The 21,830-nt window shown below is 44.4% G+C and overlaps 1 protein-coding gene across 1 annotated transcript in view; it reads right to left on the bottom strand.

The window, feature by feature from the left end:
* ZNHIT6 (zinc finger HIT-type containing 6) overlaps positions 1–21,472 on the bottom strand; it is a 55,546-nt gene extending 34,074 nt beyond the window's left edge. Inside the window, exons 1-8 of the mRNA XM_055815120.1 lie at positions 21,331–21,472; positions 19,242–19,307; positions 19,047–19,153; positions 18,876–18,961; positions 17,374–17,477; positions 9,327–9,395; positions 8,446–8,526; positions 7,819–7,899 (exon numbers count right to left, since the gene is read on the bottom strand). Coding sequence (XP_055671095.1) covers positions 7,819–7,899; positions 8,446–8,526; positions 9,327–9,395; positions 17,374–17,477; positions 18,876–18,961; positions 19,047–19,153; positions 19,242–19,307; positions 21,331–21,395 — 659 coding nt within the window. The 5' untranslated portion in view covers positions 21,396–21,472. The remainder of the gene's footprint in view (positions 1–7,818; positions 7,900–8,445; positions 8,527–9,326; positions 9,396–17,373; positions 17,478–18,875; positions 18,962–19,046; positions 19,154–19,241; positions 19,308–21,330) is intronic.
* Between the last annotated feature and the right edge of the window lie 358 nt (positions 21,473–21,830).

Here is a 21,830-nt window from a genome sequence, read left to right as displayed (position 1 = left end):
CACTTATATTACTCTCTGAATTCTAAGACTATTCGCTAAAAGTCACTGGCATATTTGCACATACTAAAGCAAAAAAACTTCATCTTCCTAAATCTATTACTGGGACTACTGCGACCTACTAACGTGATCTAACCCTTAGTTATTTAAAAACAATAGACTACAAAAGAAAATTCTCTTTGAGCACAGAACTCAAGTCATCCAAGGAAATAACTCTCATTTCTGCCAGCTGATCTTGAGACAGGGAAGTGCTCCAAAATTACTAACATCATCCAGCCTTCTGGGAAGTAACTGCATTGAATTAGTTAAAGCAAAACAAGTGTTCACCACCATAAAGCAATACCGTTTAGTAGAGAAGAACCTCTGATACTCGTTTAGCAGATTTTCTTTGTGGTCCACAAAAATTAAGTGGCAAACATGCCAGTATTCTCGTGTGCACCAGCCAATGTCACCACAGAGACTAAGAAGCCCCTTGACGTTGGAACTGGTATAAAAATGTTTGTGATATTTTTGGCTTTCTATGTAATTGAAGCGTGAGCTGCACCAGTACTGCTGATATAAAAAACAGTGCTAGAATTGATTCTATACACATCCTTGTATGATGTGGCAGTGTTACAACAGGAAAGCTACAGGATATAGTCTGGTATTGCTCTGTACTCTGGCTCCTTGAAGATTATGACCCACTGAAAGCAGTGGGCTTTACAAAGTTTTTAAGGCCAACTAGACTATATTTTCCAAGCAGCTAAATATTCTGTCAGTGCCTACCGATACTTCAAATTCCGAAGCCTTCTACAACAACTTGTTCTGAAACAGTGTTCACATGCCATTCTGAATATACTAACAGGCAAAAAAGAAAACTTAGATATAGAAGACTTAACATTGATGTTTAAGAAAGCATTATTTTGTAATTTATTAAACTAAATGCATGTGATTAAAGACAGGCAACTATCTAAACTAGAATCATGCAAAATGCTACTGAATCCAGTAAAAGAGATATTCCACTGGTGGGTCTTAACCTCATTAAGATTTATTTTATTAACTGTGTCTCAGATTAAAATATCTACTGTAAACCAAGTCTGTTGCAGTTATTTCTCTTCTAGAAATAGGATAGTCTTATACAATAAGGATGAATAAATAACTTTTTCATTAAATATCTGTACTTACTTGTAACAAATATCAAGGGTCCATTGGATTTAGGAATTCCATTTTTTTTGGGGTGGTGGTTTGATTTTTTTTTTTGTTACAGAAAGCCTAATAAGGCAATTCATAAGAAAATAAGAAGGTGTATTTCCCAAACCAGACTGTATAATTTGGCAGTTGCATCTTTCCTTTCCTTAGTGGAAAAAGCAATACTCCTACCATATGAAGTCACTTTGAAGGCATCCCAAATAAAGGATCTGAAGATAAGTCAGGACACTAATTTATCCTGAAGAAAGAAAAGACTACTTTATAAAAGAATGTGGACTGTGAAAATCATCCAAGAGGCAGCAGTTAAACCTTTCTTGGAATAGGTACAGTCGAGGAGAGAATGGACACCAGCCACCAACTAAACATTGCATAACAGGTGACAGAGGCAAGCAGCACCAAATGGAAAACTATTATAACCCATTCAAACGCAGATTTTTTCCAAACCAAGGTTTTAAAGGAAGGAGAGGGTTGTGTAACACTCATTTTTTCAAACCCTCCTTTATAAGATTCTTTATAAATAAGGGCAGTTAATGAAAAGATTAACTGGTGTAACAGTTACAGAGTTACAGAGCGTTAGATGACTGGTAGGGAGGAAAGGACACGAGGAGAGGTCATGCTTCAGGTTACTCAAAGTAATTGTGGAGTGCTGCCAATTAATGCTGAATGCAATTCTTACAAGCTGGTTTTAAAGAAGACTGAAATAAGAACTTATCATAAAGTTCTCTAAGAACTGTCATCACTGATGATAAAAGGCACCTAGCAAGAAGAAAGCAAGCACCATGTGGTCTGGCAGCTATCCATGATACCTGCCCATGACTGAATTTACCCAGCTGCTTGCTTAAGTTCTGCAGAACTCCAGTGAGGAAGCAGCAATCTGTACTACATGGCTAATTTATATTTCTGGAGAAAGAAAAAAAGAAAACCCCCAAAAATTTAAAGCATTCTGCAAAGGACTTTCAAACTAAAAGGGCCATTTGCTGTGAAACATAGAAAACAGCCAAAACCAAACCACAAACTCCTGTTTCAAAAACAATTGCAGGAAATACTGAAATCCTTCTGTAGCATACTTATCTTAAAACTAGAAGACTAACATTTTATAATCCATAACAATCCTGCTTAGATGTTCTCTGAAACATTATTGCACTTCCTCAATAATACGTAATTGTAACTATGAGAAGTATTTTTTTTCAAAAGGTTCCGCTAAGCCTAAAACCAACATCCGATTCTGTTATCTAGTGCTTGTGGAGAAGGAATTTTTCCGGTGGGCACGGGGGGAAGCTTTGGATAACACAACATTCATGTAGATTTGCATGCATTAGGAGGCTACACCAATCCTACTCCTCCAGGCGCTCACAGTGGTGGAAGAGGATTCTGCCATATAGGAACATACAGACTAAAGCTGTGCAGAATGAGGTGGCACAGGCTGACAGATTACTCTGAGCTGACAGTGGCACTCAAGGCTACACAAAACAGCAGTTAACAGCTCCCCACTGTTAAAGGAACGCGGATAAAGAAATGTGAGAGAGCTCTGTCTGTGCTCAGCTTCTGTGGCACACTGAGCACCACTAAACAGCAAGCCAGTCCATGGGAAGTACTTCCACTACAATTCCAGGTACTGACTTATAGAATGCGAGCCATAAACCTCAAATTAATTTAACTGGAGGGGAGCCAAAAGGAGAAGAAACAGAAATAAATTCTCTCTTCCTTAACTGTAATGCAACTACAGTAAAAATTTAAATTCCCTCATAGAGCCTTTGTCACAAGAACTATGCTGGCATAACCGCGCTGAGAGCGCCTGCTGGCAGAGAGACAGCTTATGTCGACAGAAGATGCTTTTCTGCTGACACAGCAGTCCCACCACTGCAAACAAACTTTGTTCTTTCCTTTCAGAAGAGGAATTTTCTTTCAATATGCTGCTTCCTTGACCTGCCTGCACTGCCCCAGCTGGGCCTGCTCCACCAACTTAATTGAACAGATTCACGTAACTTCAAGTGAGGAATTGCATTTCCCAAGTCAAAACACTTTTCTATTTTAACTTTCTACAGTTCTTTTTAAACTTTAAACTTTACATTCAGTAAGTGGGATACAAACCAATTACTGTGACTTTAATACCAACCAACGCAGCTGATTCAGGGAATACAGATGAGGCTCAAACTTAAGGCTATTTAAGGTAATTTAACTTAATGAAAAAGAATTCTCTCTCAACAGATCTGTGAGCTAAGGAAACGTTCAGATTTCAGAAGAGGAAAATGGTTAAGTAACAAAAGAAACTGATGAGCACAAGAGACAGTCCACTCTGATACTAAACTGGTTTCTTTCCCAAGCCGACTATGCAATTTACACACTCTACTTCAAAAGATTCAAAGGTGAACTTTACCTGCTATTATAAAATCCAATTTTCCTTCTTTTCTAAAAAAAGAAATGTGAAAAACGCAAGCACTGAAACACCAGGGAAAACCCCATCTGTTTATTTTAAAAATACAGTAATTTATATGAATGACTATTCAAGATCATTGCTCGAATGCAGCCTTTCCAATCACGCACTGCAAGATGTATGACAGTAACGTAACAGAATGCATTTCCAGGTTTTGCTGCATTAACTTCAGCTAATTACTTGAGAAGGGGATAGAGGTTGTTCACACTCTTGGAACATGTCCTAGATACCACATCAACAGTCTGCTCATGCAGACAAGTCTGCTAAAAATATTTAAAAAATGGGAAATTGTTTCTGATGTTGCTTCCCAGAGCTGAGCTCTAGAAGGGCTTCTTTACTTGGGTGCAACAGCACATACAACACCAGCACAACAAAGCGCTGGTATTGAATAGCCCTTCATGAGGCACTGGGAAATACAGCAGAAAGACGGCCTGCGAACTGAGAAAACTTCATCTGTGCAGGTGCCTCTGCAATTAGCTTCCCAGGGTATTTCACAATACCAGCATTTCTACATTTCCCCCCTGAACACCCAGAATCTGACAATTTTTAAACTAAATGGGAATCACTCCAGACATCTGTCTTTTAGAAATCTGCATAAATGTCTGTTTAATCCCTGCTGCCAGAGGCAGGGAACACCAGCAGGTCTTAATTACCTGGACCAGCCTCCCCTGGGACTTCCACCCATACTTTCTGCCCAGGGGTCCAGGAACAGGCTAGACTGTTTCAGTTGGAAGGGACCTACAATGATCATCTAGTCCAACTGCCTGACCAATTCCGAGCATGGTATTACAGGCATTGTCCAAATGCCTCTTAAACACTGACAGGCTTGGGGCGCTGACCACCTCTCTAGGAAGCCTGTTCCAGTCTTTGACCACCCTCTTGGTGAAGAAGCGCTTGCTAGTGTTCAGTCTAAACCTCCCCTGGCACAGCTTTGAACCATTCCCACATGTCCTATTGCTGGATACCAGGGAGAAGAGACCAGCACCTCCCTCTCCATTTCCCCTCCTCGGGAAGCTGCAGAGAGCAGCGAGGTCACTCCTCAGCCTACTCTTCTCCAAACTAGACAAACCCAAAGCCCTCAGCCACTCCTCACAGGACATGCCCTCCAGCCCTTTCACCAGCTCTCCTGCCCTCCACTGGATGCATTCAAGGACCGTTACACCCATCTTAAATTAGGGGACTCAACTGCACACGGTGTTCCAGGTAAGGCCACACCAGCGCTGAACACAGAGGGATAACCACTCCTTTTGACCGGCTGGTTATGCTGTGTTTGATGTACCCCAGGATCCGGTTTGTCTCTTGGCTGCCAGGGCACGCTGCTGTCTCCTACTGAGCCGGCTGTTGACCAGCACCCTCAGATCCCCTTCTGCAGGCTGCTCTCCAGCCACTCCCCTCCCAATTTATACTTGTGCCCAGCATTACTCCATCCTAGGTGCAGAATCTGGCATTTTGACTTGTTAATTCATCCCATTAATTATAGGCCAGTGCTCTAATCTCTCTAGATCCCTCTGCAAGCCCTCTTGTCCTTCAAGAGAGTCAAGAGCACCTCCCAGTTCGCTATCATCAGCAAATCTGCTAAAATGGTGCGTTCCAACTCCTGCATCCAAACCATTGATAAATACGTTGAACAGAACTGGCCCTCGAATTGAGCCCTGAGGAACACTGCTGGTGACCAGTCACCAGCCAAATGTAGCCCCATTCACTACAACCCTGAGCTCTGCCCTTCAGCCAGTTCTTCACCCAGCACACCATGAACCTGCTCACCCCACAGCTGGACAACCTGTCCAGAACGATGCTGTGAGGGACAGTACCAAAAGCCTTAGTAAAATCCAGAAAAATTAAATCCATTGCCTTTCCTTCATCCACTAGGTGGGTGACCTTATTATAGAAGGGTGTCAAATTAGCTAAACAGGACTTTCTCTTTGTGAACCATTGCATTAGTCTTTAAATAACTTTTAATAGTTACTCAGTAAAATCTTCTCCATAGTTTTTCAGGCACCGAGGTTAGACTGACAGGTCTGTAATTCCCTGAGTCTTCCCTCATGACCTTATAAACTGGAGTAACACTGGCTAGCTTCCAGCGTCCTGGTTTCAGCTGGGATAAGTTTTCTTCCTAGTAGCTGGTATAGTGCTGTGTTTTGGATATAGGATGAGAATAACGTTGGTAGCACACCGACGTTTTAGCTGCTAAACAGTGCTGACACTAAGTCAAGGACTTTTCAGCTTCCCACCCCACCAGCAAGCAGGCTGGGGGCACAAGAAGCCAGGAGGAGATGCAGCCAGGACAGCTGCCCCAAACTGGCCACAGGGATATCCCATACCGTATGTCGTCATGCTCGGTATATAAACTGGGGGGAAAGCTGGCCGGGGGCTGCTGCTCGGGGACTGGCTGGGCATCGGTCAGCGGGTGGTGAGCAGCTGCACTGTGCATCAATTGTTTTGTATATTCTAATTCTTTTATTGTTATTATTATTTTCCTTTCCTTTGCTGTCCTATTAAACTCTCTTTATCTCAACCCACAAATTCTACTTTTTCCGCCCTGATGCTCTCCCCTACCCCACCAGGCAGGGGAGGGGGGAGTCTGTCAGCGGCTGTGTGGTGTTCAGCTGCCTGCTGGGTTACACCACCACTCCCCCCAGACCTTTGGCAGATGATCGAGAAGGGTCCTGCCACAACATCTGCTAACTCCTTCAGTACTCCGGGATGAATCGCCTCAGGCCCCATGGACCTGCGAACATTCAGCTGATACAGCTGGTCCTTTACAATTTCAGTGTCCACAAATGGAAAGTCACTGTTCCCACACCCATAGTCCTCTGACTCAGAGGACCAGGCAGCCCAAGGTCTATAAATATTATTAAAGACCGAGGCAAAAAACCGCATTGAATGCCTCCATTTTTTCTTCATCCGCATTAGTCATACGACCATCTTCAACAAGTACTGGTCCAATGTTTTCTTTAGACTTCCTCTTGCTATTAACATACTTTAAAAAGCCCTTCTTGTTACATGAAACAACACTGGCCAGTTTCAACTCTAACCAAGTTTTGACCTTTTGTGCCTTCTCCCTGCATATATGAACCACAGCTCTGAAATCCTCAATTTCACTTAAAAACAACAGGCTTCTAGCTAGACAACTCTGATGGCAAACGTTACAACCATATTTCAAAGAACGATGAAAAGTTTGGACTTGAATTTCAAAGTATGTTACACATTTTTGATAGTGCTGGGGAAAAATACAGTACAAACAGCAAGCTCAGTTACAACTAAAATTCTTTTGATATACCTTTTTTTCCCCCCTTAGAAATAATATACCATGCTTTAGGGAAGCATATTATTTACATTTGGTACATCTGAAGAAAAGAATGTACTTTAAGAACCCTAAATAGGAACCACTGGTCAACCACAATAAGCTATGATATTAAGCTGATACATTTCCTTTTCAGTAACAATGACAACAGGGTGGAGTGTTCAAAATGGTATTTATACCAACAAAAATTATTTCTTAAAAGTTTAATTTTGCAGTTCAAGATTACTGCCTGTTCTGGAAACAAAGAAAACAATTCTGCACAAGTCTGAATTCTGGAAACTTAAAAGCCCACACCCAGAAATATGGTAACACGAAGAGTGATGAGCTAGTAACTTTGAGAAAAATGTGCTATTTCAAAGGCTGTGATGGGATGCTGATAAGCACATAATTTTTGCTGCAGTGATTTAAAACGACAGCTCTCCTCAACCATCACTTAACTCTCTTGGGGCGGGTTAACATATCCACAGAGGAACCTGCAGAAAAGAATGGACATCTACATTTCTGCTGGTCAACACAGTAATTCAACTTTTTAACACAAATCTGTCTTTGCTGCAGACATTACTACACGTGCAGACTGCTGCTGAAGCAGCTCAGGTACAGGCGCACTCACTATTCCACCAATGTAGCTGTGAGCACCCTAGCTTCTTAAATTGTCCGAGTATGAGTCTGCTGCATTTACTACTCGGTAATCACACAGAAATTTCAGTACTGATATATTAAAAGACAAAGAAATACCATTTTTTCCAAATAATTTTCAAGATAGCTGGCAATTACTCACTGAAGTTTAATCCATGGGATTATATGATCTCAATTTATAATACTGAAAACTAAGAAATGTACTGTTTCCTTTTGCTATTTTTAATTAATAAACACACAAACTGAAGAACCACCTTACCTGACAGAGTTCTGTTTCCTGTTTTCAATTTTCATTAAAATTTGTACATCTGACTGAGGAGCCACTGTATAGATTTTTAATCTGGAAAAAAAAAAAAAAAGAAAAAAAAAAAAAGAGTATGCAACAGAGATGAAGAAACAGTGATGTACAATGGACTCTTCTTCCTATCATCAGTCAAAAAATGGGTATCTTTTGCATGCTAAGAGCCACAAGTATATATTTCTTCATAAAGACAATAATTTGCCACATACTAAGTATTTCTTATAAATGAGGGCTATAATTACTAGTATGTTTTTCTAATTACTCTACAGAAAAGGTTCACTGTCACCCCCACTGAGGTTAATTATGGCTACATTTTTTAGAATTACAGTTGCTTTATTTGATCTTTACGCCACAAGTCAATTTCTTAATCTTTTCCTGGTTTCAATTTGGTGGCTGCATTCCAGCGTTAGTTGGTTGGTGAATGTTAGGATGGTTTTCATCACAGGAATTAAAGATGTACTGCTGACTGGGAACTCAGCTCTGCATGCTGAAAGTGCAGCTAGTTTAAGCCATTTATTCAGAACCTTTCCCTTCTTTTTATTAGTGCGTTAGATGAACTAGGCAGAAAAGTTATTAAATACACACCTTTGACAAACTACAGGATCTGACTCCACTGGATCAATGTATGGCTTAAGGATATCAGCGAGTGTTTTATCATCAGGCACCCTTTCACCAAAGATAAAAATCAATCACATAAGACATGGTTCATTGTGTACATGAAAATCTCTTATTGGTAAGTCATTGGAGGAAGCTATACATTTGCATGCTATAGTGGCACAACTGAGTAGTTTATGGGAGGACTGTAAATGTGTATCAATATAGCACAGATAATTGACAGCTTTATCTTAATTTCAGCCCTGGGACTTCACTGGCATATACAAGGAGTAAACAGATGCATATCTTTAGTTTCTAACCCTGCAGCAGAAACATGCTGTTCCTACAGTCCTAGAAGCAGACAAGGGCACACTTCTCATCCTCCTTCAGGCTAGGAAAAAAAGGAGAAAGATTTGTCAAGAAAAGCTTATTTTTTGGCCTTTGCAAACTATGCTCGTGGGCCTTCCTACAAAGCAAACAATGCAACCCTTGATCCTATGTAAAGGTCAATGCCAGTGAACAGGCGAAGAGGGATGGCAAATCTTGCTGAACCTCTGCTCCATGAGAACAGAGTATGTTAGGTGCATGGGATATCACTATCACAAATATTCAGGCTGCTCTGTTTACATAGAGAAAAGGACTAGCAGTCAAACGTTTTGACTGATTTGAAAAGCCTGCTAGCTTTCAAAGAGGAAAGGACCACACAATTTCTTGAAAAAAGTATTTTTTTCAATTTAAATGCACTTTTAATTAAGACTAAAAATAATATTTATCTTGTATAAAAGAAACAGGTAAACTGATAAAAATATTCTGCAGTTCAGTTTCGGCAACTAATTTAAACTTCATAAAAATCTGTTTTTCAAGCACTGTACCCTTTTAAAGTGTATTCAGCATGACAGTGAGGAAATATGAGCTTCAAATGCCAGTAGAACTTTTTCTCCCTGAAAAGAAAAAGAAAAGCATATTCTTAATGTTAACTGGTAACTACTACTTCCTTTTTCTATGATAAAGCTCGGCAGCTTGCAGCATGGGTACAGAAAAAAATATATAGTCAAGATTTTGAACAGCATTTTCAAAGAGTAAAAGGGTCATGCAGAGAAGCTGAGATGCACTTTGAAAGATGCAATGCTCCCAGATCCTGCTGAATTTCAAGTCCTCATGGGATGAAAATCTATTCCTTACAAATGCAAGTAACATCACCAACTAACTGATCAACAACATTTCACGTTTGAAAAGGGAGTACCTTCCAGCTGACTTTCTGTATGTATAGCTAGCTGCCCTTTAATTTCAGAAAAGGAAACTGCTTTTTAGCGTATCCCCCAGGAGAGATTGCCAAACCTGTGCAACAAACAGTAACAGCCAGAGGTCCCAGGTGAGGCCAAGTTCTACTGAAAATAGGGGACTTGACTTTTCACAGCAGTGATGGCCTCAATAGAAAACGTGTCATGGGCAGGGATGGAAGCTACATTTTGGCATAACATGGATAACAGAAAGAATAAATATTTTACAGAAAGCTCAGGAGGCTTTCGGTAGTGACCAAAACTGATGCCATGTTCCTTTCTCTGGTTTGTTAGTTTTAAGACCCAGCTTCCCTTTCCAGCTAGCATAATTAACACCTGAAAACAGAAGCTACTGAAGCATGGTTCCAGTGCAGTATCATCTTAAGAGAGGCAGCATTACCTAGAGGATACTTTGCTAGATTAGAAAGAGCCATGTATGGATCAGGGATTCTGAACACTGAAGTTAAAAAGACCACCCCTTGGAAGTTTAACTTTGGAAAAAACAGAATGTATGAGCATCCTGAAACCCCTGCCCCAACTTTTTGTCTACCTGGACTTTAGTAGCCTTTGGCACAGTCTCCCACAGCGTTGTCCCAAAGAAACTGGCTGCTCATGGCTTGGGCAGGTGTACTCTACCCTGGATCAAAAGCTGGCTGGGTGGCCGAGCCAGGAGAGTGGTGGTGAGTGGAGTTACAACCACTGATGACTGGTCACAAGTGGTGTTCCCCAGGGCTCCGTGCTGGGGATGGTCCTGTTTAATGTCTTTATCAATGAACTTGACAAGAGGATATGAGTGCACCCTCAGTGAGTTTGCAGATGACACCAAGTTGGGGGGAGGTGTTGATTTCCTTGAGGGCAGGAAGGCTCTGGAGAGGGATCTGGGCAGACTGGACTGATGGGCCAAGGCCAGCTGTATGAGGTTCAACAAGAAGTGCTGGGTCCCGCGCACTGGGGTCACACCAGCCCCACACAGCGCTACAGGCCTGGGGAAGAGCGGCTGGAAAGCTGCCCAGTGGGAAAGGACCTGGGGGTGGTGGTCAACAGCTGACCGAACATAAGCCAGCAGTGTGACCAGGTGGCCAAGAAGGCCAACAGCATCCTGGCTTGTATTCAAAATAGCATGGTCAGCAGGACAAGGGAAGCGATTGTCCCCCTGTGCTCAGCACTGGTGAGGGTGCACCTCAAACACTGTGTGCAGCTTGGGCCCCTCACTGCAAGAGGGATGTTGAGGTGCTGGAGCGTGTCCAGGGAAGGGCAATGAAGCTGCTGAAGGCTCTGGAACACAAGTCTTATGAGGATATAAGCTTGTTTAGTTTGGAGAAGACTCAGGGGGGACCTTACTGCTCTCTACAGCTCCCTGAGGGGAGGCTGCAGGCAGGGGGGGGTCGGTCCCTTCTCCCAGATAACAAGCGACAGGACAAGAGGAAACAGCTTCAAGCTATGCCAGGGGAGGTTCAGATTGGATAGTAGGAAAAAGTTCTCCACTGAAAGGGTGGTCAAACATTGGAACAGGCTGCCCAGGGAGGTGGTGGAATCACCATTCCTTGAGGTGTTTTTTAATTTTTCAATGCGTAGATGTGGTGCTTGGGGACATGGTTTAGTGACGGACTTGGCAGTGCTGGGTTAATGGTTGGGCTTGATCTCAACAGTCTTTTCCAACCTAAATGATTCTGTGATTCAATGCATACTGAAACTGCAGTTAACTACTTCATCTCTCTTCTAAGTACTCTTGCCTGAAAGTAAATGGCAAGCAGAAAGAGCTAAAATAGATTATGAGCAGGGTAGGAGGAGGCAAAGAAAAAATAAGCTTAAAATTGGAATAGCCTCATACTCTTTGCTGTACAATGAAGTCTTGAAAAACAACCTGCTGGATGCCTGTTATTACAGTGAAGCATCCCTCACCATCACTGATCTCTGCCCAGTTAGAGAACTTGATGTCAACCGTAGATGCTATCAAAGCTGCTTCACAACAAGTTCTGATTAAAATTAGATATTCTGGCTCCAGATCTCACTGACTTCATTTTCCATTATGGCTCACTGGGGTAGTATTTCCTTTAAATGCAACTGAGATGTACTATGTTCATTTTCTAAATGAAAATGCTTAATTAAGTCATCTGCAGTTGAATAACAGCTCACTGCATGAAGTGTTCCATGCTGCTTGGCTGCCATGGAATGCCACTACACGGTTTTCTTGAATACCAAGGCACTGACGATAAACTACCGAACAGCAGAGATCTGGATCAGGCACAAGCACATCGTTGATGTCAGTAAAAGCAGCATCACAGCCCATCCCTGAATTGCTTGGCTTCACATCCTATTCTGGCTACTTCAGAGGCATGGAAACTGATCAGAGGGAAAAAAGAGGAGCCAAGCACCTCTTCCCCTGCATGAGATGTAGCTGCAAATTATGTTCAGGACTGCACAGACTGTTTTGCAATTACTGTTCTTCTAAAACAAATTAACTGCGTCCCTTTCATTTCTCCTAAAACTTCCAAAAAATTTTTTTCTCTATCAACTACAGCTTTCACAGAACGACATGTAAATGATTTCTAAATTTTTCACAGCAACAACTGAAAGATTTTTATTTCTGATGTTACAAAGACAGCAGCAGTATATGCAAACTAGCTGTTACCTCCTGCTAGCTCTTGGGACAAGGCAAAAATTCTCACCATCTCTTACAGTTAATGCAGTACTTAGGAAGATGTTCCAAGTACTGCGGGTGTAGGCAGTAGAGCTGCTGGGAATTAAAGGACAGAGATCTACAAAGGATTCTGGGACTTGGACATACCAGTTAAGTGCCTTGGCAGATTTTTAGAAGTGTCCAATGCTTATGTATTCTTAAAATATTTATGAAATATCTCAGAAAGCTCAACTTTCTTTCCTAGGTTTCCTCTGAACAGTCAATTTGCCCAGACTGCAGCAGGTTTTATGCACATAAAACATTTCTAAATATGTGCACGTATATATATGTAAAATAAAATAGTGACAAAAATTGCCAAATTAATCACATCGTAAGATACCAACTGCAGTTGCCAGCCTGTCAAAGATAGGGATTCACTGATGATATTGTTTCTATTTAACAACTCATATTCTTAAAGTGTTTTGAAAATAGTACACAGGACATCTTACATCAAAGCGCAAATACTGTAGTATTTCCTGTCCATGTTATTCTGAATTGATAAAAGAGGTGAAAAGGACATGAAGGAGTTTAATGAAAGACCAGTTATCCTTTAATTTGACAACACTCAGTACTCTCACCTAACGCACTAAAGTTTAATTTAAATACTGGGTGTTTAGTATCTACACCTTTGGATAATAATGCCTTTCTCAACTTTCTTAAGCGATGAAGATTCAGGTCAAGTAAGTGACTAGATTATCTTGTGGATTTTTTTTAAAAAAATTAAATTAAGAGAACACTCAGGAACGTGATGATTTCATCCTAGCTGCCTCCCCCAAACTCCGTCTTCCTAGTGCCAAACTGACTTTGCTGCACTTCTAACAGCAGCACATAAAAGACGATGTCTCCGTTTTCTTGAAACTTCATCAAGCTAATTCCTGGATTTGATGTATAAACAGCAAAACTGAAATATTTCTACTGAAAGTTCATACGTTCCCTAGTTACAGTAAACAGCAAGACAATCAATGAAGGAACTGAAGTGCACTTCCTCTGTAACACATATGGTCTTCTACCAAGGGGCCTCTCACCAGCAGGACGTGTTACTAACCATGTGTTGCAATAATCAAACATGCTGGTCCTGAACTGAGACTCCTGTGTAAATCAAAGGGACACTGTCAAGGCCAAGTAACCCAAACTGTAATAACAGAACTACTGTCCTCTTTAACTTGTGCAAATAAACAAGTTTACTATCAGATTCACTATAAGAATGAAACTTTTTGGTTGCTAAAGCATAGAAAAAAAATTCTCAGGTATAGAACTCAGTCAGTACTCATCTTCACGAGGGGATGTTCCGAAAAGCTACCGATTTATTGAAATGCATGGCTATCCTGCTCCCTAGTCACTCCGGAGCAGCATTTCTTTGCCTGGGAACTTACTTTGGCAGGTCCCCAAAAGCAAGCAAAAGTACGTACTAAGTAACAACTACATTCAAGTTTAACAGCTCCAACAGTGTCGCATTAGCTCAAAATCCTGCTCAGATAACTCCTTTGTAAATTCTCAAGATTAGCAACACTTCGAACAATTATTTTAATTATCCCTATCTAGCTAAGGATTAGAGTAGACATTTCAGGGCTTTCAGGTGTACCTCAAAGTAGCTTCTGTAACACTACTGAGCTCGACTGGTGCTAATCCCAAATCCCCACACTGTATTTTGTTCTCAGAATTAAAGAGGGATAATGGAAGAGATTCCTTCTCCCACATATATCACCTGATGGAATGCTCCCAAGCTGCAGGCGGCCTCACACCAGGGAGGAGACCTGTGGCCCTCTGGCCCCTCTTGGTGGCAGGGAGAGCTAAGAGGGATTTTGTCTGGGAGGTGCTGTGACAGAGCTGGGAGGAAGCAGGGTGGAGGTGCCTGTGGCAGCGCAGGCAGCAGGGAGGATGGGAGCAGGGCAGCATGGACTGCAGAGCTGAGGGAGCTGCAACACCCCATGTCAGCGTCTCACCACTGTCATCTTCTCCTGCCAGGGAACCGGGAGCTGTGGATTTGCAAGCTCCCTCACCTCTTCCCATCTGACCCAGCTGCTGCCCCAGCTTTCATCCCAAACAGGTCACATTCTCCACCCCTTTCCCAGAGGCCCCCTATCCCAGCAGGCCACCCCAGCTCCAAGGCAGCAGGCATCCAGAAGGGGAACTATCACCTCTATTGGAAACTATGGGCACCACAGGAAAGGTAGGTGAAGCAGCACACTAAAAATAATTTGCAAGTAAGGCATCCTAAACCATCTCCAAGTCAGATGTCCCATGAGTTCACAAACTGGACTCAGACTCTACTTTCTAATGACCCTCCGTTATCCTGATATTCAATATTATGAGTTAGTCTAATCCATGTGTTGCCCAGCATTGGCACATACGCTTTCACAACACTGAATTTAGTCAACAAACTAATGGAGACCAGGAAATGAAGAGTCTGGTTAACACATCCAAACAACCACTGATCTGTCCTCCAGAGGTGGCAGAGGATGACACAAGAATACATCTTGTACTTCCTAGTTTTGGATTACTTTCATTCCCACCCTGTACAGCCTAACTGTTGGCTCACATGGAAAGCGTGACATCATGAAGACGACATCAGAGAGTTGGCAGTTTTCCACACACATATGTTGAGCAGTTTCCAAGCTCCACCCTCTGGAGCAACCTCTCTACAAATTTTGACTGACACACAGTATGAGAAGGGGTTCAGATCTACAGAAGAACAGACACACCAGACCCTGACCACTGTGAGGTCTTATGCTCATGTAACGCAACTATTTGCACAGCTCTGCCCCATTTGAATGTAATACTCAAGAAAACGTTACGGGTGTCATGAAGTCACACAGGATAGGCAATAAATTGCTGATACTCACTGGTTCAATCAAACCTCTGTCCATTTAAGGAGGGTAATCAGAACATGCCAATAAAAAAAACAAACCCAAAGGTTAATTTTTAATCTGCGCTGCATTCAAACAGCCCACTGCTGTGTGAGCAACAGTAGCAGCAAGAGAGAGGAAAAATGTCCTTTGTGTAGTACTCACTGAACACGTTCCACACCCCTGGGATAGCATTTACAGGAAAGCGATGGTTATTTCCTATCCTCTCCAGAACGGACAGCATTATCGTGTTCTTTCTGATGGGATGTGGAAGTCCCAGAAAGGCTAGCATTCCAAAAAAACAACAAAAATACCCCAGGACTTTATGATTTAAAAAAAACCCAACCACCAACAGTAAGGCATTCTCCCAGCCAGCCTGTGAAATATTTCCATGCCTAGTTGCCAGTAAGTCACCTTTCTTGCCCCATCCTTACTTTTCAAATCCACTTTTGTTAAACAACATAGAGCGTATAATACACATGAAAGCATAATGTGCTCAATGCTTCATCTGTTCCTGATGCAAGCTGCACTTCAGTATGCACCCAGAAAGGCTTTCTGGAGAAAAAGAACTGAAAAACATGGTACATGAAGGCGAACTTCTGTCAGCACAGCATTGTACCATGTCCAGGATCCTCCCAATAATGTCAAACCTCCCTGTATCTGTGCCTTTTCTGTTCTTCTGTCCTTCTCTTAGCTCCCAGCATCCCTGGGTTTTCTGCACTTGATCTGGCTCTTAAAGACAACTCCTTACCCTGTACTCCTTAAGGGCGGTTATGTTATTTTATCCACAACATTAAGAAATTCCCCAGGAAAGTTAAAATCAGCTCTAAGCCCGAGATAATTCAACAGACACAAGACACCTGCAAAAGGCAGAGCATGTGGCCAAGGAAAAGAAAGTCAGCGTAGAGGCCTCTGCTCACAAGACTAACATCTGCCAAGGTTCAGGGCTACCACCTGGTCTGCTCCAAGGGGAGAGCCTCAGTGGTGTTTAAATTTGGGGTAGAGAGAGGACAAAACGCCTCAGATTTCCTCTTTCCATTGGTCCACCGTGGGTTTTCTGTAGCAGAACTGACAGAACAAGGAACTTTACAAGGTTACACTTCTATTTTATGCCTTATGTTCTGCTATAAACTAAGATATCTGCAAACCTCAAAAAATATATTTTGCCCCAGAACAGAAGAAATTATACAGGCCAGTCTGCTGAGCAGTTCTTCAGCAGGTTGTTTTTCACTTTGTCAGAGAGAGACACCAGGTGGCGAGTCAGTGCCCAGCCTGCAGCACCCCGCTTGCCCGACACCCCACACGGCATCCTGCTTTGTACATCTCGGGGAACAGAGGGGAAATGCATCCTGCAAGCAGAATTTGCCACCAAAACTGAGACCATGACGAAAACAAGCAGAGAAACTATCAGAGTAGCTGGCTCCCAGCAGATCACTGAGCTTCTGAACCTAGACCTGTCTCCTACCATAATGAAATAGTTTGGTTTTTAAATTATTTTTACTATGAAAACACTTCAAAATACAAACTCTGCGTATCAGAGAAAACCCACAGAATGGATAAAGGGAAGAACATTTAAAGTCTCCTTAGCCTTTTTCCAGAATTCTTATCTGTCTGTCTGCACTTGTCTCTCTAAGCTGCACCGTACCAAGCATCCACATCCTCCAGCGTAGTAACCCCTAACACGGCACGCAACAGAGATAGCTGTATTGGAGGCACCTCCTCAAACTTACAATCAGCCTTTTCAGAAAGAAGGATGTTTGCAACCATTCTACATGAATCCTCTATCATAAACATTTCAAGAAGTATTTTCTTCTGCCATCAACAGAACTCAGTGTTGAAAGATGGAAAAACACAACAGCACTGATTCTTCCTCCTGTTACTCAATGTTGGTATTTGTCTAAAATAAAGCATGAATTGCATAAGCAGTTAAACTGAGCTCAGAGCCTAAAAAATTAAAACCTAATGGCACGAAATATTAAATCTAGATTGCTTTTGTAAAAAACCTTACATCTAACAGATCTTACAAGCAAGCACATCAGTATGAATTCAGATCTTCATCAATATGCATTCAGTGAAAACAAAATATTACTGACTGTAACCAACTAAGACTCACATGCAATTGAAGGTGGTTGAATTTTCTCTTCTTTTTGTAAATCCAATGGGCAGCGTTCTCAGGTCAATATTACACCTTCGAGCTTTATTTCTCAAGCAATATAACTATTTAAAAAAAGTTTTAAACATATTCGATTAATACATTCAAAATCTGGAAGTTAAACAATAAAAGAGTAATGCTGACAGGAACTATGGGAAAATTGCACAAAAGGCCACACTGAAAGAAGCACTTTCTTGTACTTTTAAAATAACAGAATGAATGAAAAAGTTAATGAAGTAAGCCTAGAAATACCCGAAACATTTTCAGCTGAAGTTTTTCCGTGGTTAAGAAAAAACATGCCAATGAACTCTCTACAGTAAAAGTTATTTTTGAAAAAGAAAAAAAAAAGTTCTTTTTCACATACTGTGAAAGCCACAGGCAGCCATTGTGGGTGTAATACCACCCAGGGAGCTGGTTTTTGCACAACAACCCTGCTAGCAGAAGGGATGCACAAGCACCATCTCAGCCACTCTGGCAAATTCTGATTTGAAGGTAGCACAAAGGATATCATCCCATAAACATGCTTAGTACCACACCCTAAAAACTGCTACCTACGTAGCATCGCACTGTCTTCAGCACGTTTCCAAAACATCCTGGTGATAAGTAAACACACACAGAATATGACTTCAGACTGAGAGAAAGCTGGATTCTTCTCAATTTACTTTGTTATCAGCATGAGTTCCTTCCAACTGAATTTAGTGCTATATTTAAAGATGCCTTGACAAGACTGGAAAACAACATGGGCCTGATGCCTTTCTGTGACATATCAGTACATCAATGTATTTTTGAGCAAATTTTGTTTTTCTGCGGGGGATTATTGCTTGATTTTTCTGTTTTAATTTTGGTTCTTGGTGGTTTTGTGGGTTTTTTGCCTTCTTGATCTTAGTCTTTGCAGTTTATCGTTATAGGACTTAACAAAAATGCCACACATTTCAGTGATCGCGTTAATGCTCTACTGGATTTGGAGCAGTTTCAACAACAATCCCCTCTCACCCTGAGAAGGCTGGCTTTTACTTCATTGTTGCTTAAGAGTTATTCTTTGCAGAACTCCAGTTGTCTTCATTTGGTGTATGGAGAAGCATGTAATAACTTCTAGCAATTAATAAATCCATTGTTTACCTGAGAAGTTTGTTCCTAAAAATTCAAAGAAGTTGTGGAGATGGAAGGAAACATTCAGGCTTTCTTAACACACAGCTATCATCCAACAGCAAGAGTGGTTATGCATCGGTTTAAGAATGTACACTGTTAGCAACCCATTCTTCTAAGCAACTGGACATACCCATTAGTACTACTATTACATAAACCGAGAGACTTCTTTTGATTTCTGGCTCTAAAATTCAGGGTCATTCGTACATTCATAAGGGAGGTATCAGCTCTGAAATCTGGACTGGGACTACCTCAGTGGGAATTCAAAGGTAGTCAACATTATCTCCAACAGATCAAGCTGCTAAATTAAAACTTACAAGTTTTTTTGTTGCGGGACTATGCATAGTAGGACGTCTAGCAGCAGCATCAGCTGTCCTTCCTACATCTTCCAAGAAACGATAATCTGAAGATAAAAAAAGAACAAGGAAAAATGTACTGCTAACCTTGTGAAAACCATGAATTTTAAAAAGCACAAAGTATACTCTTACCACTCAAAAGGTTCAAGTCAGTAAATTCGTTTACAGAGATAAACGCTGTTTTATCCCTGACTCCATTACAGCTCAGTGTAAGCTTATGCTTCTTTACACACATCAGACTGAAATGACAAAAATAAAAATGTTAACATGCTGCATTCAGCACGAGTGGGGGGAAAAAACCAAGAGTTTAATTCACATAATAGATACCTGCACGAATATTTCATGCATCGTGGACATCTGTACTTAGCTTCCTCTTTGCTACATGTTTCACATCTGAAAGAAGTAAAAAGTACCTCTTAATAAAGTGGCATCTTTGTGCCTAAGTGGCTCGGGAAGGTGCCTCCTCAACAATCAGGCACTATGCCAGCAACCAGCGTTTTCAGGAAACGTTATCAGGACCGTGAAAGAATAAATACAAATACCTGGATAAGATAAGGTGACAGACAAAATACTGCAAGCTACAGGGAATATCTCCAAACATACGCAGAGGTCTTACCTATATTAAACCATAGTGCAGATGCTTGAAAGAAAAAGAGGAAAAACCCCATGCTACCTGCAGAGCTGGAGGCACAGCAAGGCTGTATCGGTTTACGCTTTGTGCCCTCGCATCACTGCTTTGCTCCGTTTACATCACCTGTCACATGCACGGTACCACGCTGGCTTATAATGCTCCCAGTTTGAGGCAGACAGAAGACAAATGTTGAGGAATCACACTAAAACCTGAACACTGCATCCCATTTTAGCAATGAAACAGGAACCCCCTGACAATATTGCCAGCAAACCTACTGCTGGCTGTCAGCGGTGCAAACCCCTGAGCCTGGGAACCTCTCTGGCACAGCGCGTACATTTTATGACTACGGCTAAAAAAATCTTACCTCATTCAAAAAAATTCCTCGACAACTACAGATGTGATAATCTCCCTGTTAATTAGGCTATTGCCACAGATGTTTCTCCTATGCTTAGGAAAAGATTCTTGATACATTAACTGAACCACTCATCACTTTTCATTTAACTCCAACAAACGGGGAAGACAAACACCCCCTCACCCCCAGTCAGTAACATTTTTAAGAGTGGCACAAGCTACTTTTAACTACTAGAGGAGAAATGCAAGGCTCGCTGTGCTGCCCCGCCGGCAGCCGCGGCCCAGCAGGGCGGCAGGGCAGGCAGGCGGGCAGGGCAGGGCAGGGCAGGGCGGGCAGGGCAGGGCAGGCTGGGCAGGGCAGGGCAGGGCAGGGCAGGGCAGGGCAGGGCAGGGCAGACAGGGCAGGGCGGGCAGGGCAGGGCAGGCTGGGCAGGGCAGGGCAGACAGGGCAGGGCAGGGCAGGGCAGGCGGGGCAGGGCAGGGCAGGCGGGGCAGGGCAGGCAGGCGGGCAGGGCAGGGCAGGGCAGGGCAGGGCAGGGCAGGCGGGGCAGGGCAGGGCAGGCGGGGCAGGGCAGGCAGGCGGGCAGGGCAGGGCAGGCAGGCGGGCAGGGCAGGGCAGGGCAGGGCAGGGCAGGCGGGGCAGGGCAGGGCAGGCTGGGCAGGGCAGGGCAGGCGGGGCAGGGCAGGGCAGGCGGGGCAGGGCAGGGCAGGCTGGGCAGGCGGGCAGGGCAGGGCAGGCAGGCGGGGCAGGGCAGGGCGGGCAGGGCAGGGCAGGCGGGCAGGCAGGGCCGGGCAGGGCAGGCCGGGCAGGGCAGGCCGGGCAGGGCAGGCAGGTGGGCAGGGCAGGGCGGGCAGGGCAGGCGGGCAGGGCAGGGCAGGGCGGCCCGGCAGCGCCACCGCCCGGCGGGAAGGAGGCACCGCGCACCGCCGGCGCCACGCGGCACGGGCACAGCACGAGCGCCCCGCGGGCTGGGGAGCAGGAGCGGCTCCCCTCAACCACGACCGCTCTTCGCTCGCTGTGAGCCCCTCCGCGGCGCCCGGCGCCCCCCAGCGGACCAGCGCCGCCCCGCAGGCCCTGCCCGGCGCCACGCGGGCGCTGGCAGGGGCGGAGACGGAGCTGCCCCCGCCGGGCCCCTCGCTGCCGGGAGCGGGGCCTGCCCCGCACCGAGCGGCAGCGCCCACGGCGCCGGGCGCCCCTCTCCATAGGCGGCGGGACGACGCGGCGGCCGCGGGGCAGGGGGCAGAGGGCAGCGCCGCCGTCCCCTGGGGCCCGGCGCACCGCGGGGGGCAGGCCCGGCCCGCGGCGCTGCGTGAGGAGGGGCCGGCGCAGCCTCCCCCTTCGGCGGCCCCGAGCTCCCGCGGAGCTCCAGGAAAGCGCTGCCGAAGCCCAAGAGGCGCCCCCGCGTGCGGCCCCGCCGCCCGCCCGTTCCCTACCTCTGCAGGGACATCTTCCGCCCCGCCGGCCGCCCGGGGCTCCCGCCGCCTCCCTGCTCCGCCATAGCTGCGCGGCGCCGCCTCCCCACACGCCGCACGCCGGGGCCCAGCCGCCGGGGCGGGACCGGCCGCGGCTTTTCCTGGGCGGCGGCGCCGCCTGGCGGCCCCCGGGTGGCGACGGCCTCGCCCCGGCGCTGCGGGGCCCTGCCCGGGGCAGGGGGACGGGCCCCGCTCCCACCCGCCTCCGGCACCCCGCGGCCCTGGCAGCGTCCGCCGGCCTCCGGGCTTGTCCCCTCCTCTCGGGCTGTCTCACAGCCCCGCTTCACAGGTGCTCTTTAATGCATTTTTATCCGTGAACGGTATCCATAACAGGGATAAAAGGATTCTGACAAAGACTCTCTTAATCCAGCTCACGGCTTGCTCTAAAATTAAGGGTAACCATGCAGGTGACCACCTCAGAAACCATAAAAAAATTAATTGCAGAGTACAGGTACTTGTTA

This window comes from Falco peregrinus, chromosome 10, assembly GCF_023634155.1.
Source record: "Falco peregrinus isolate bFalPer1 chromosome 10, bFalPer1.pri, whole genome shotgun sequence".
Classification (NCBI taxonomy): Eukaryota; Metazoa; Chordata; class Aves; order Falconiformes; family Falconidae; genus Falco; species Falco peregrinus.
This window is presented reverse-complemented; position numbering and strand designations above follow the sequence as displayed.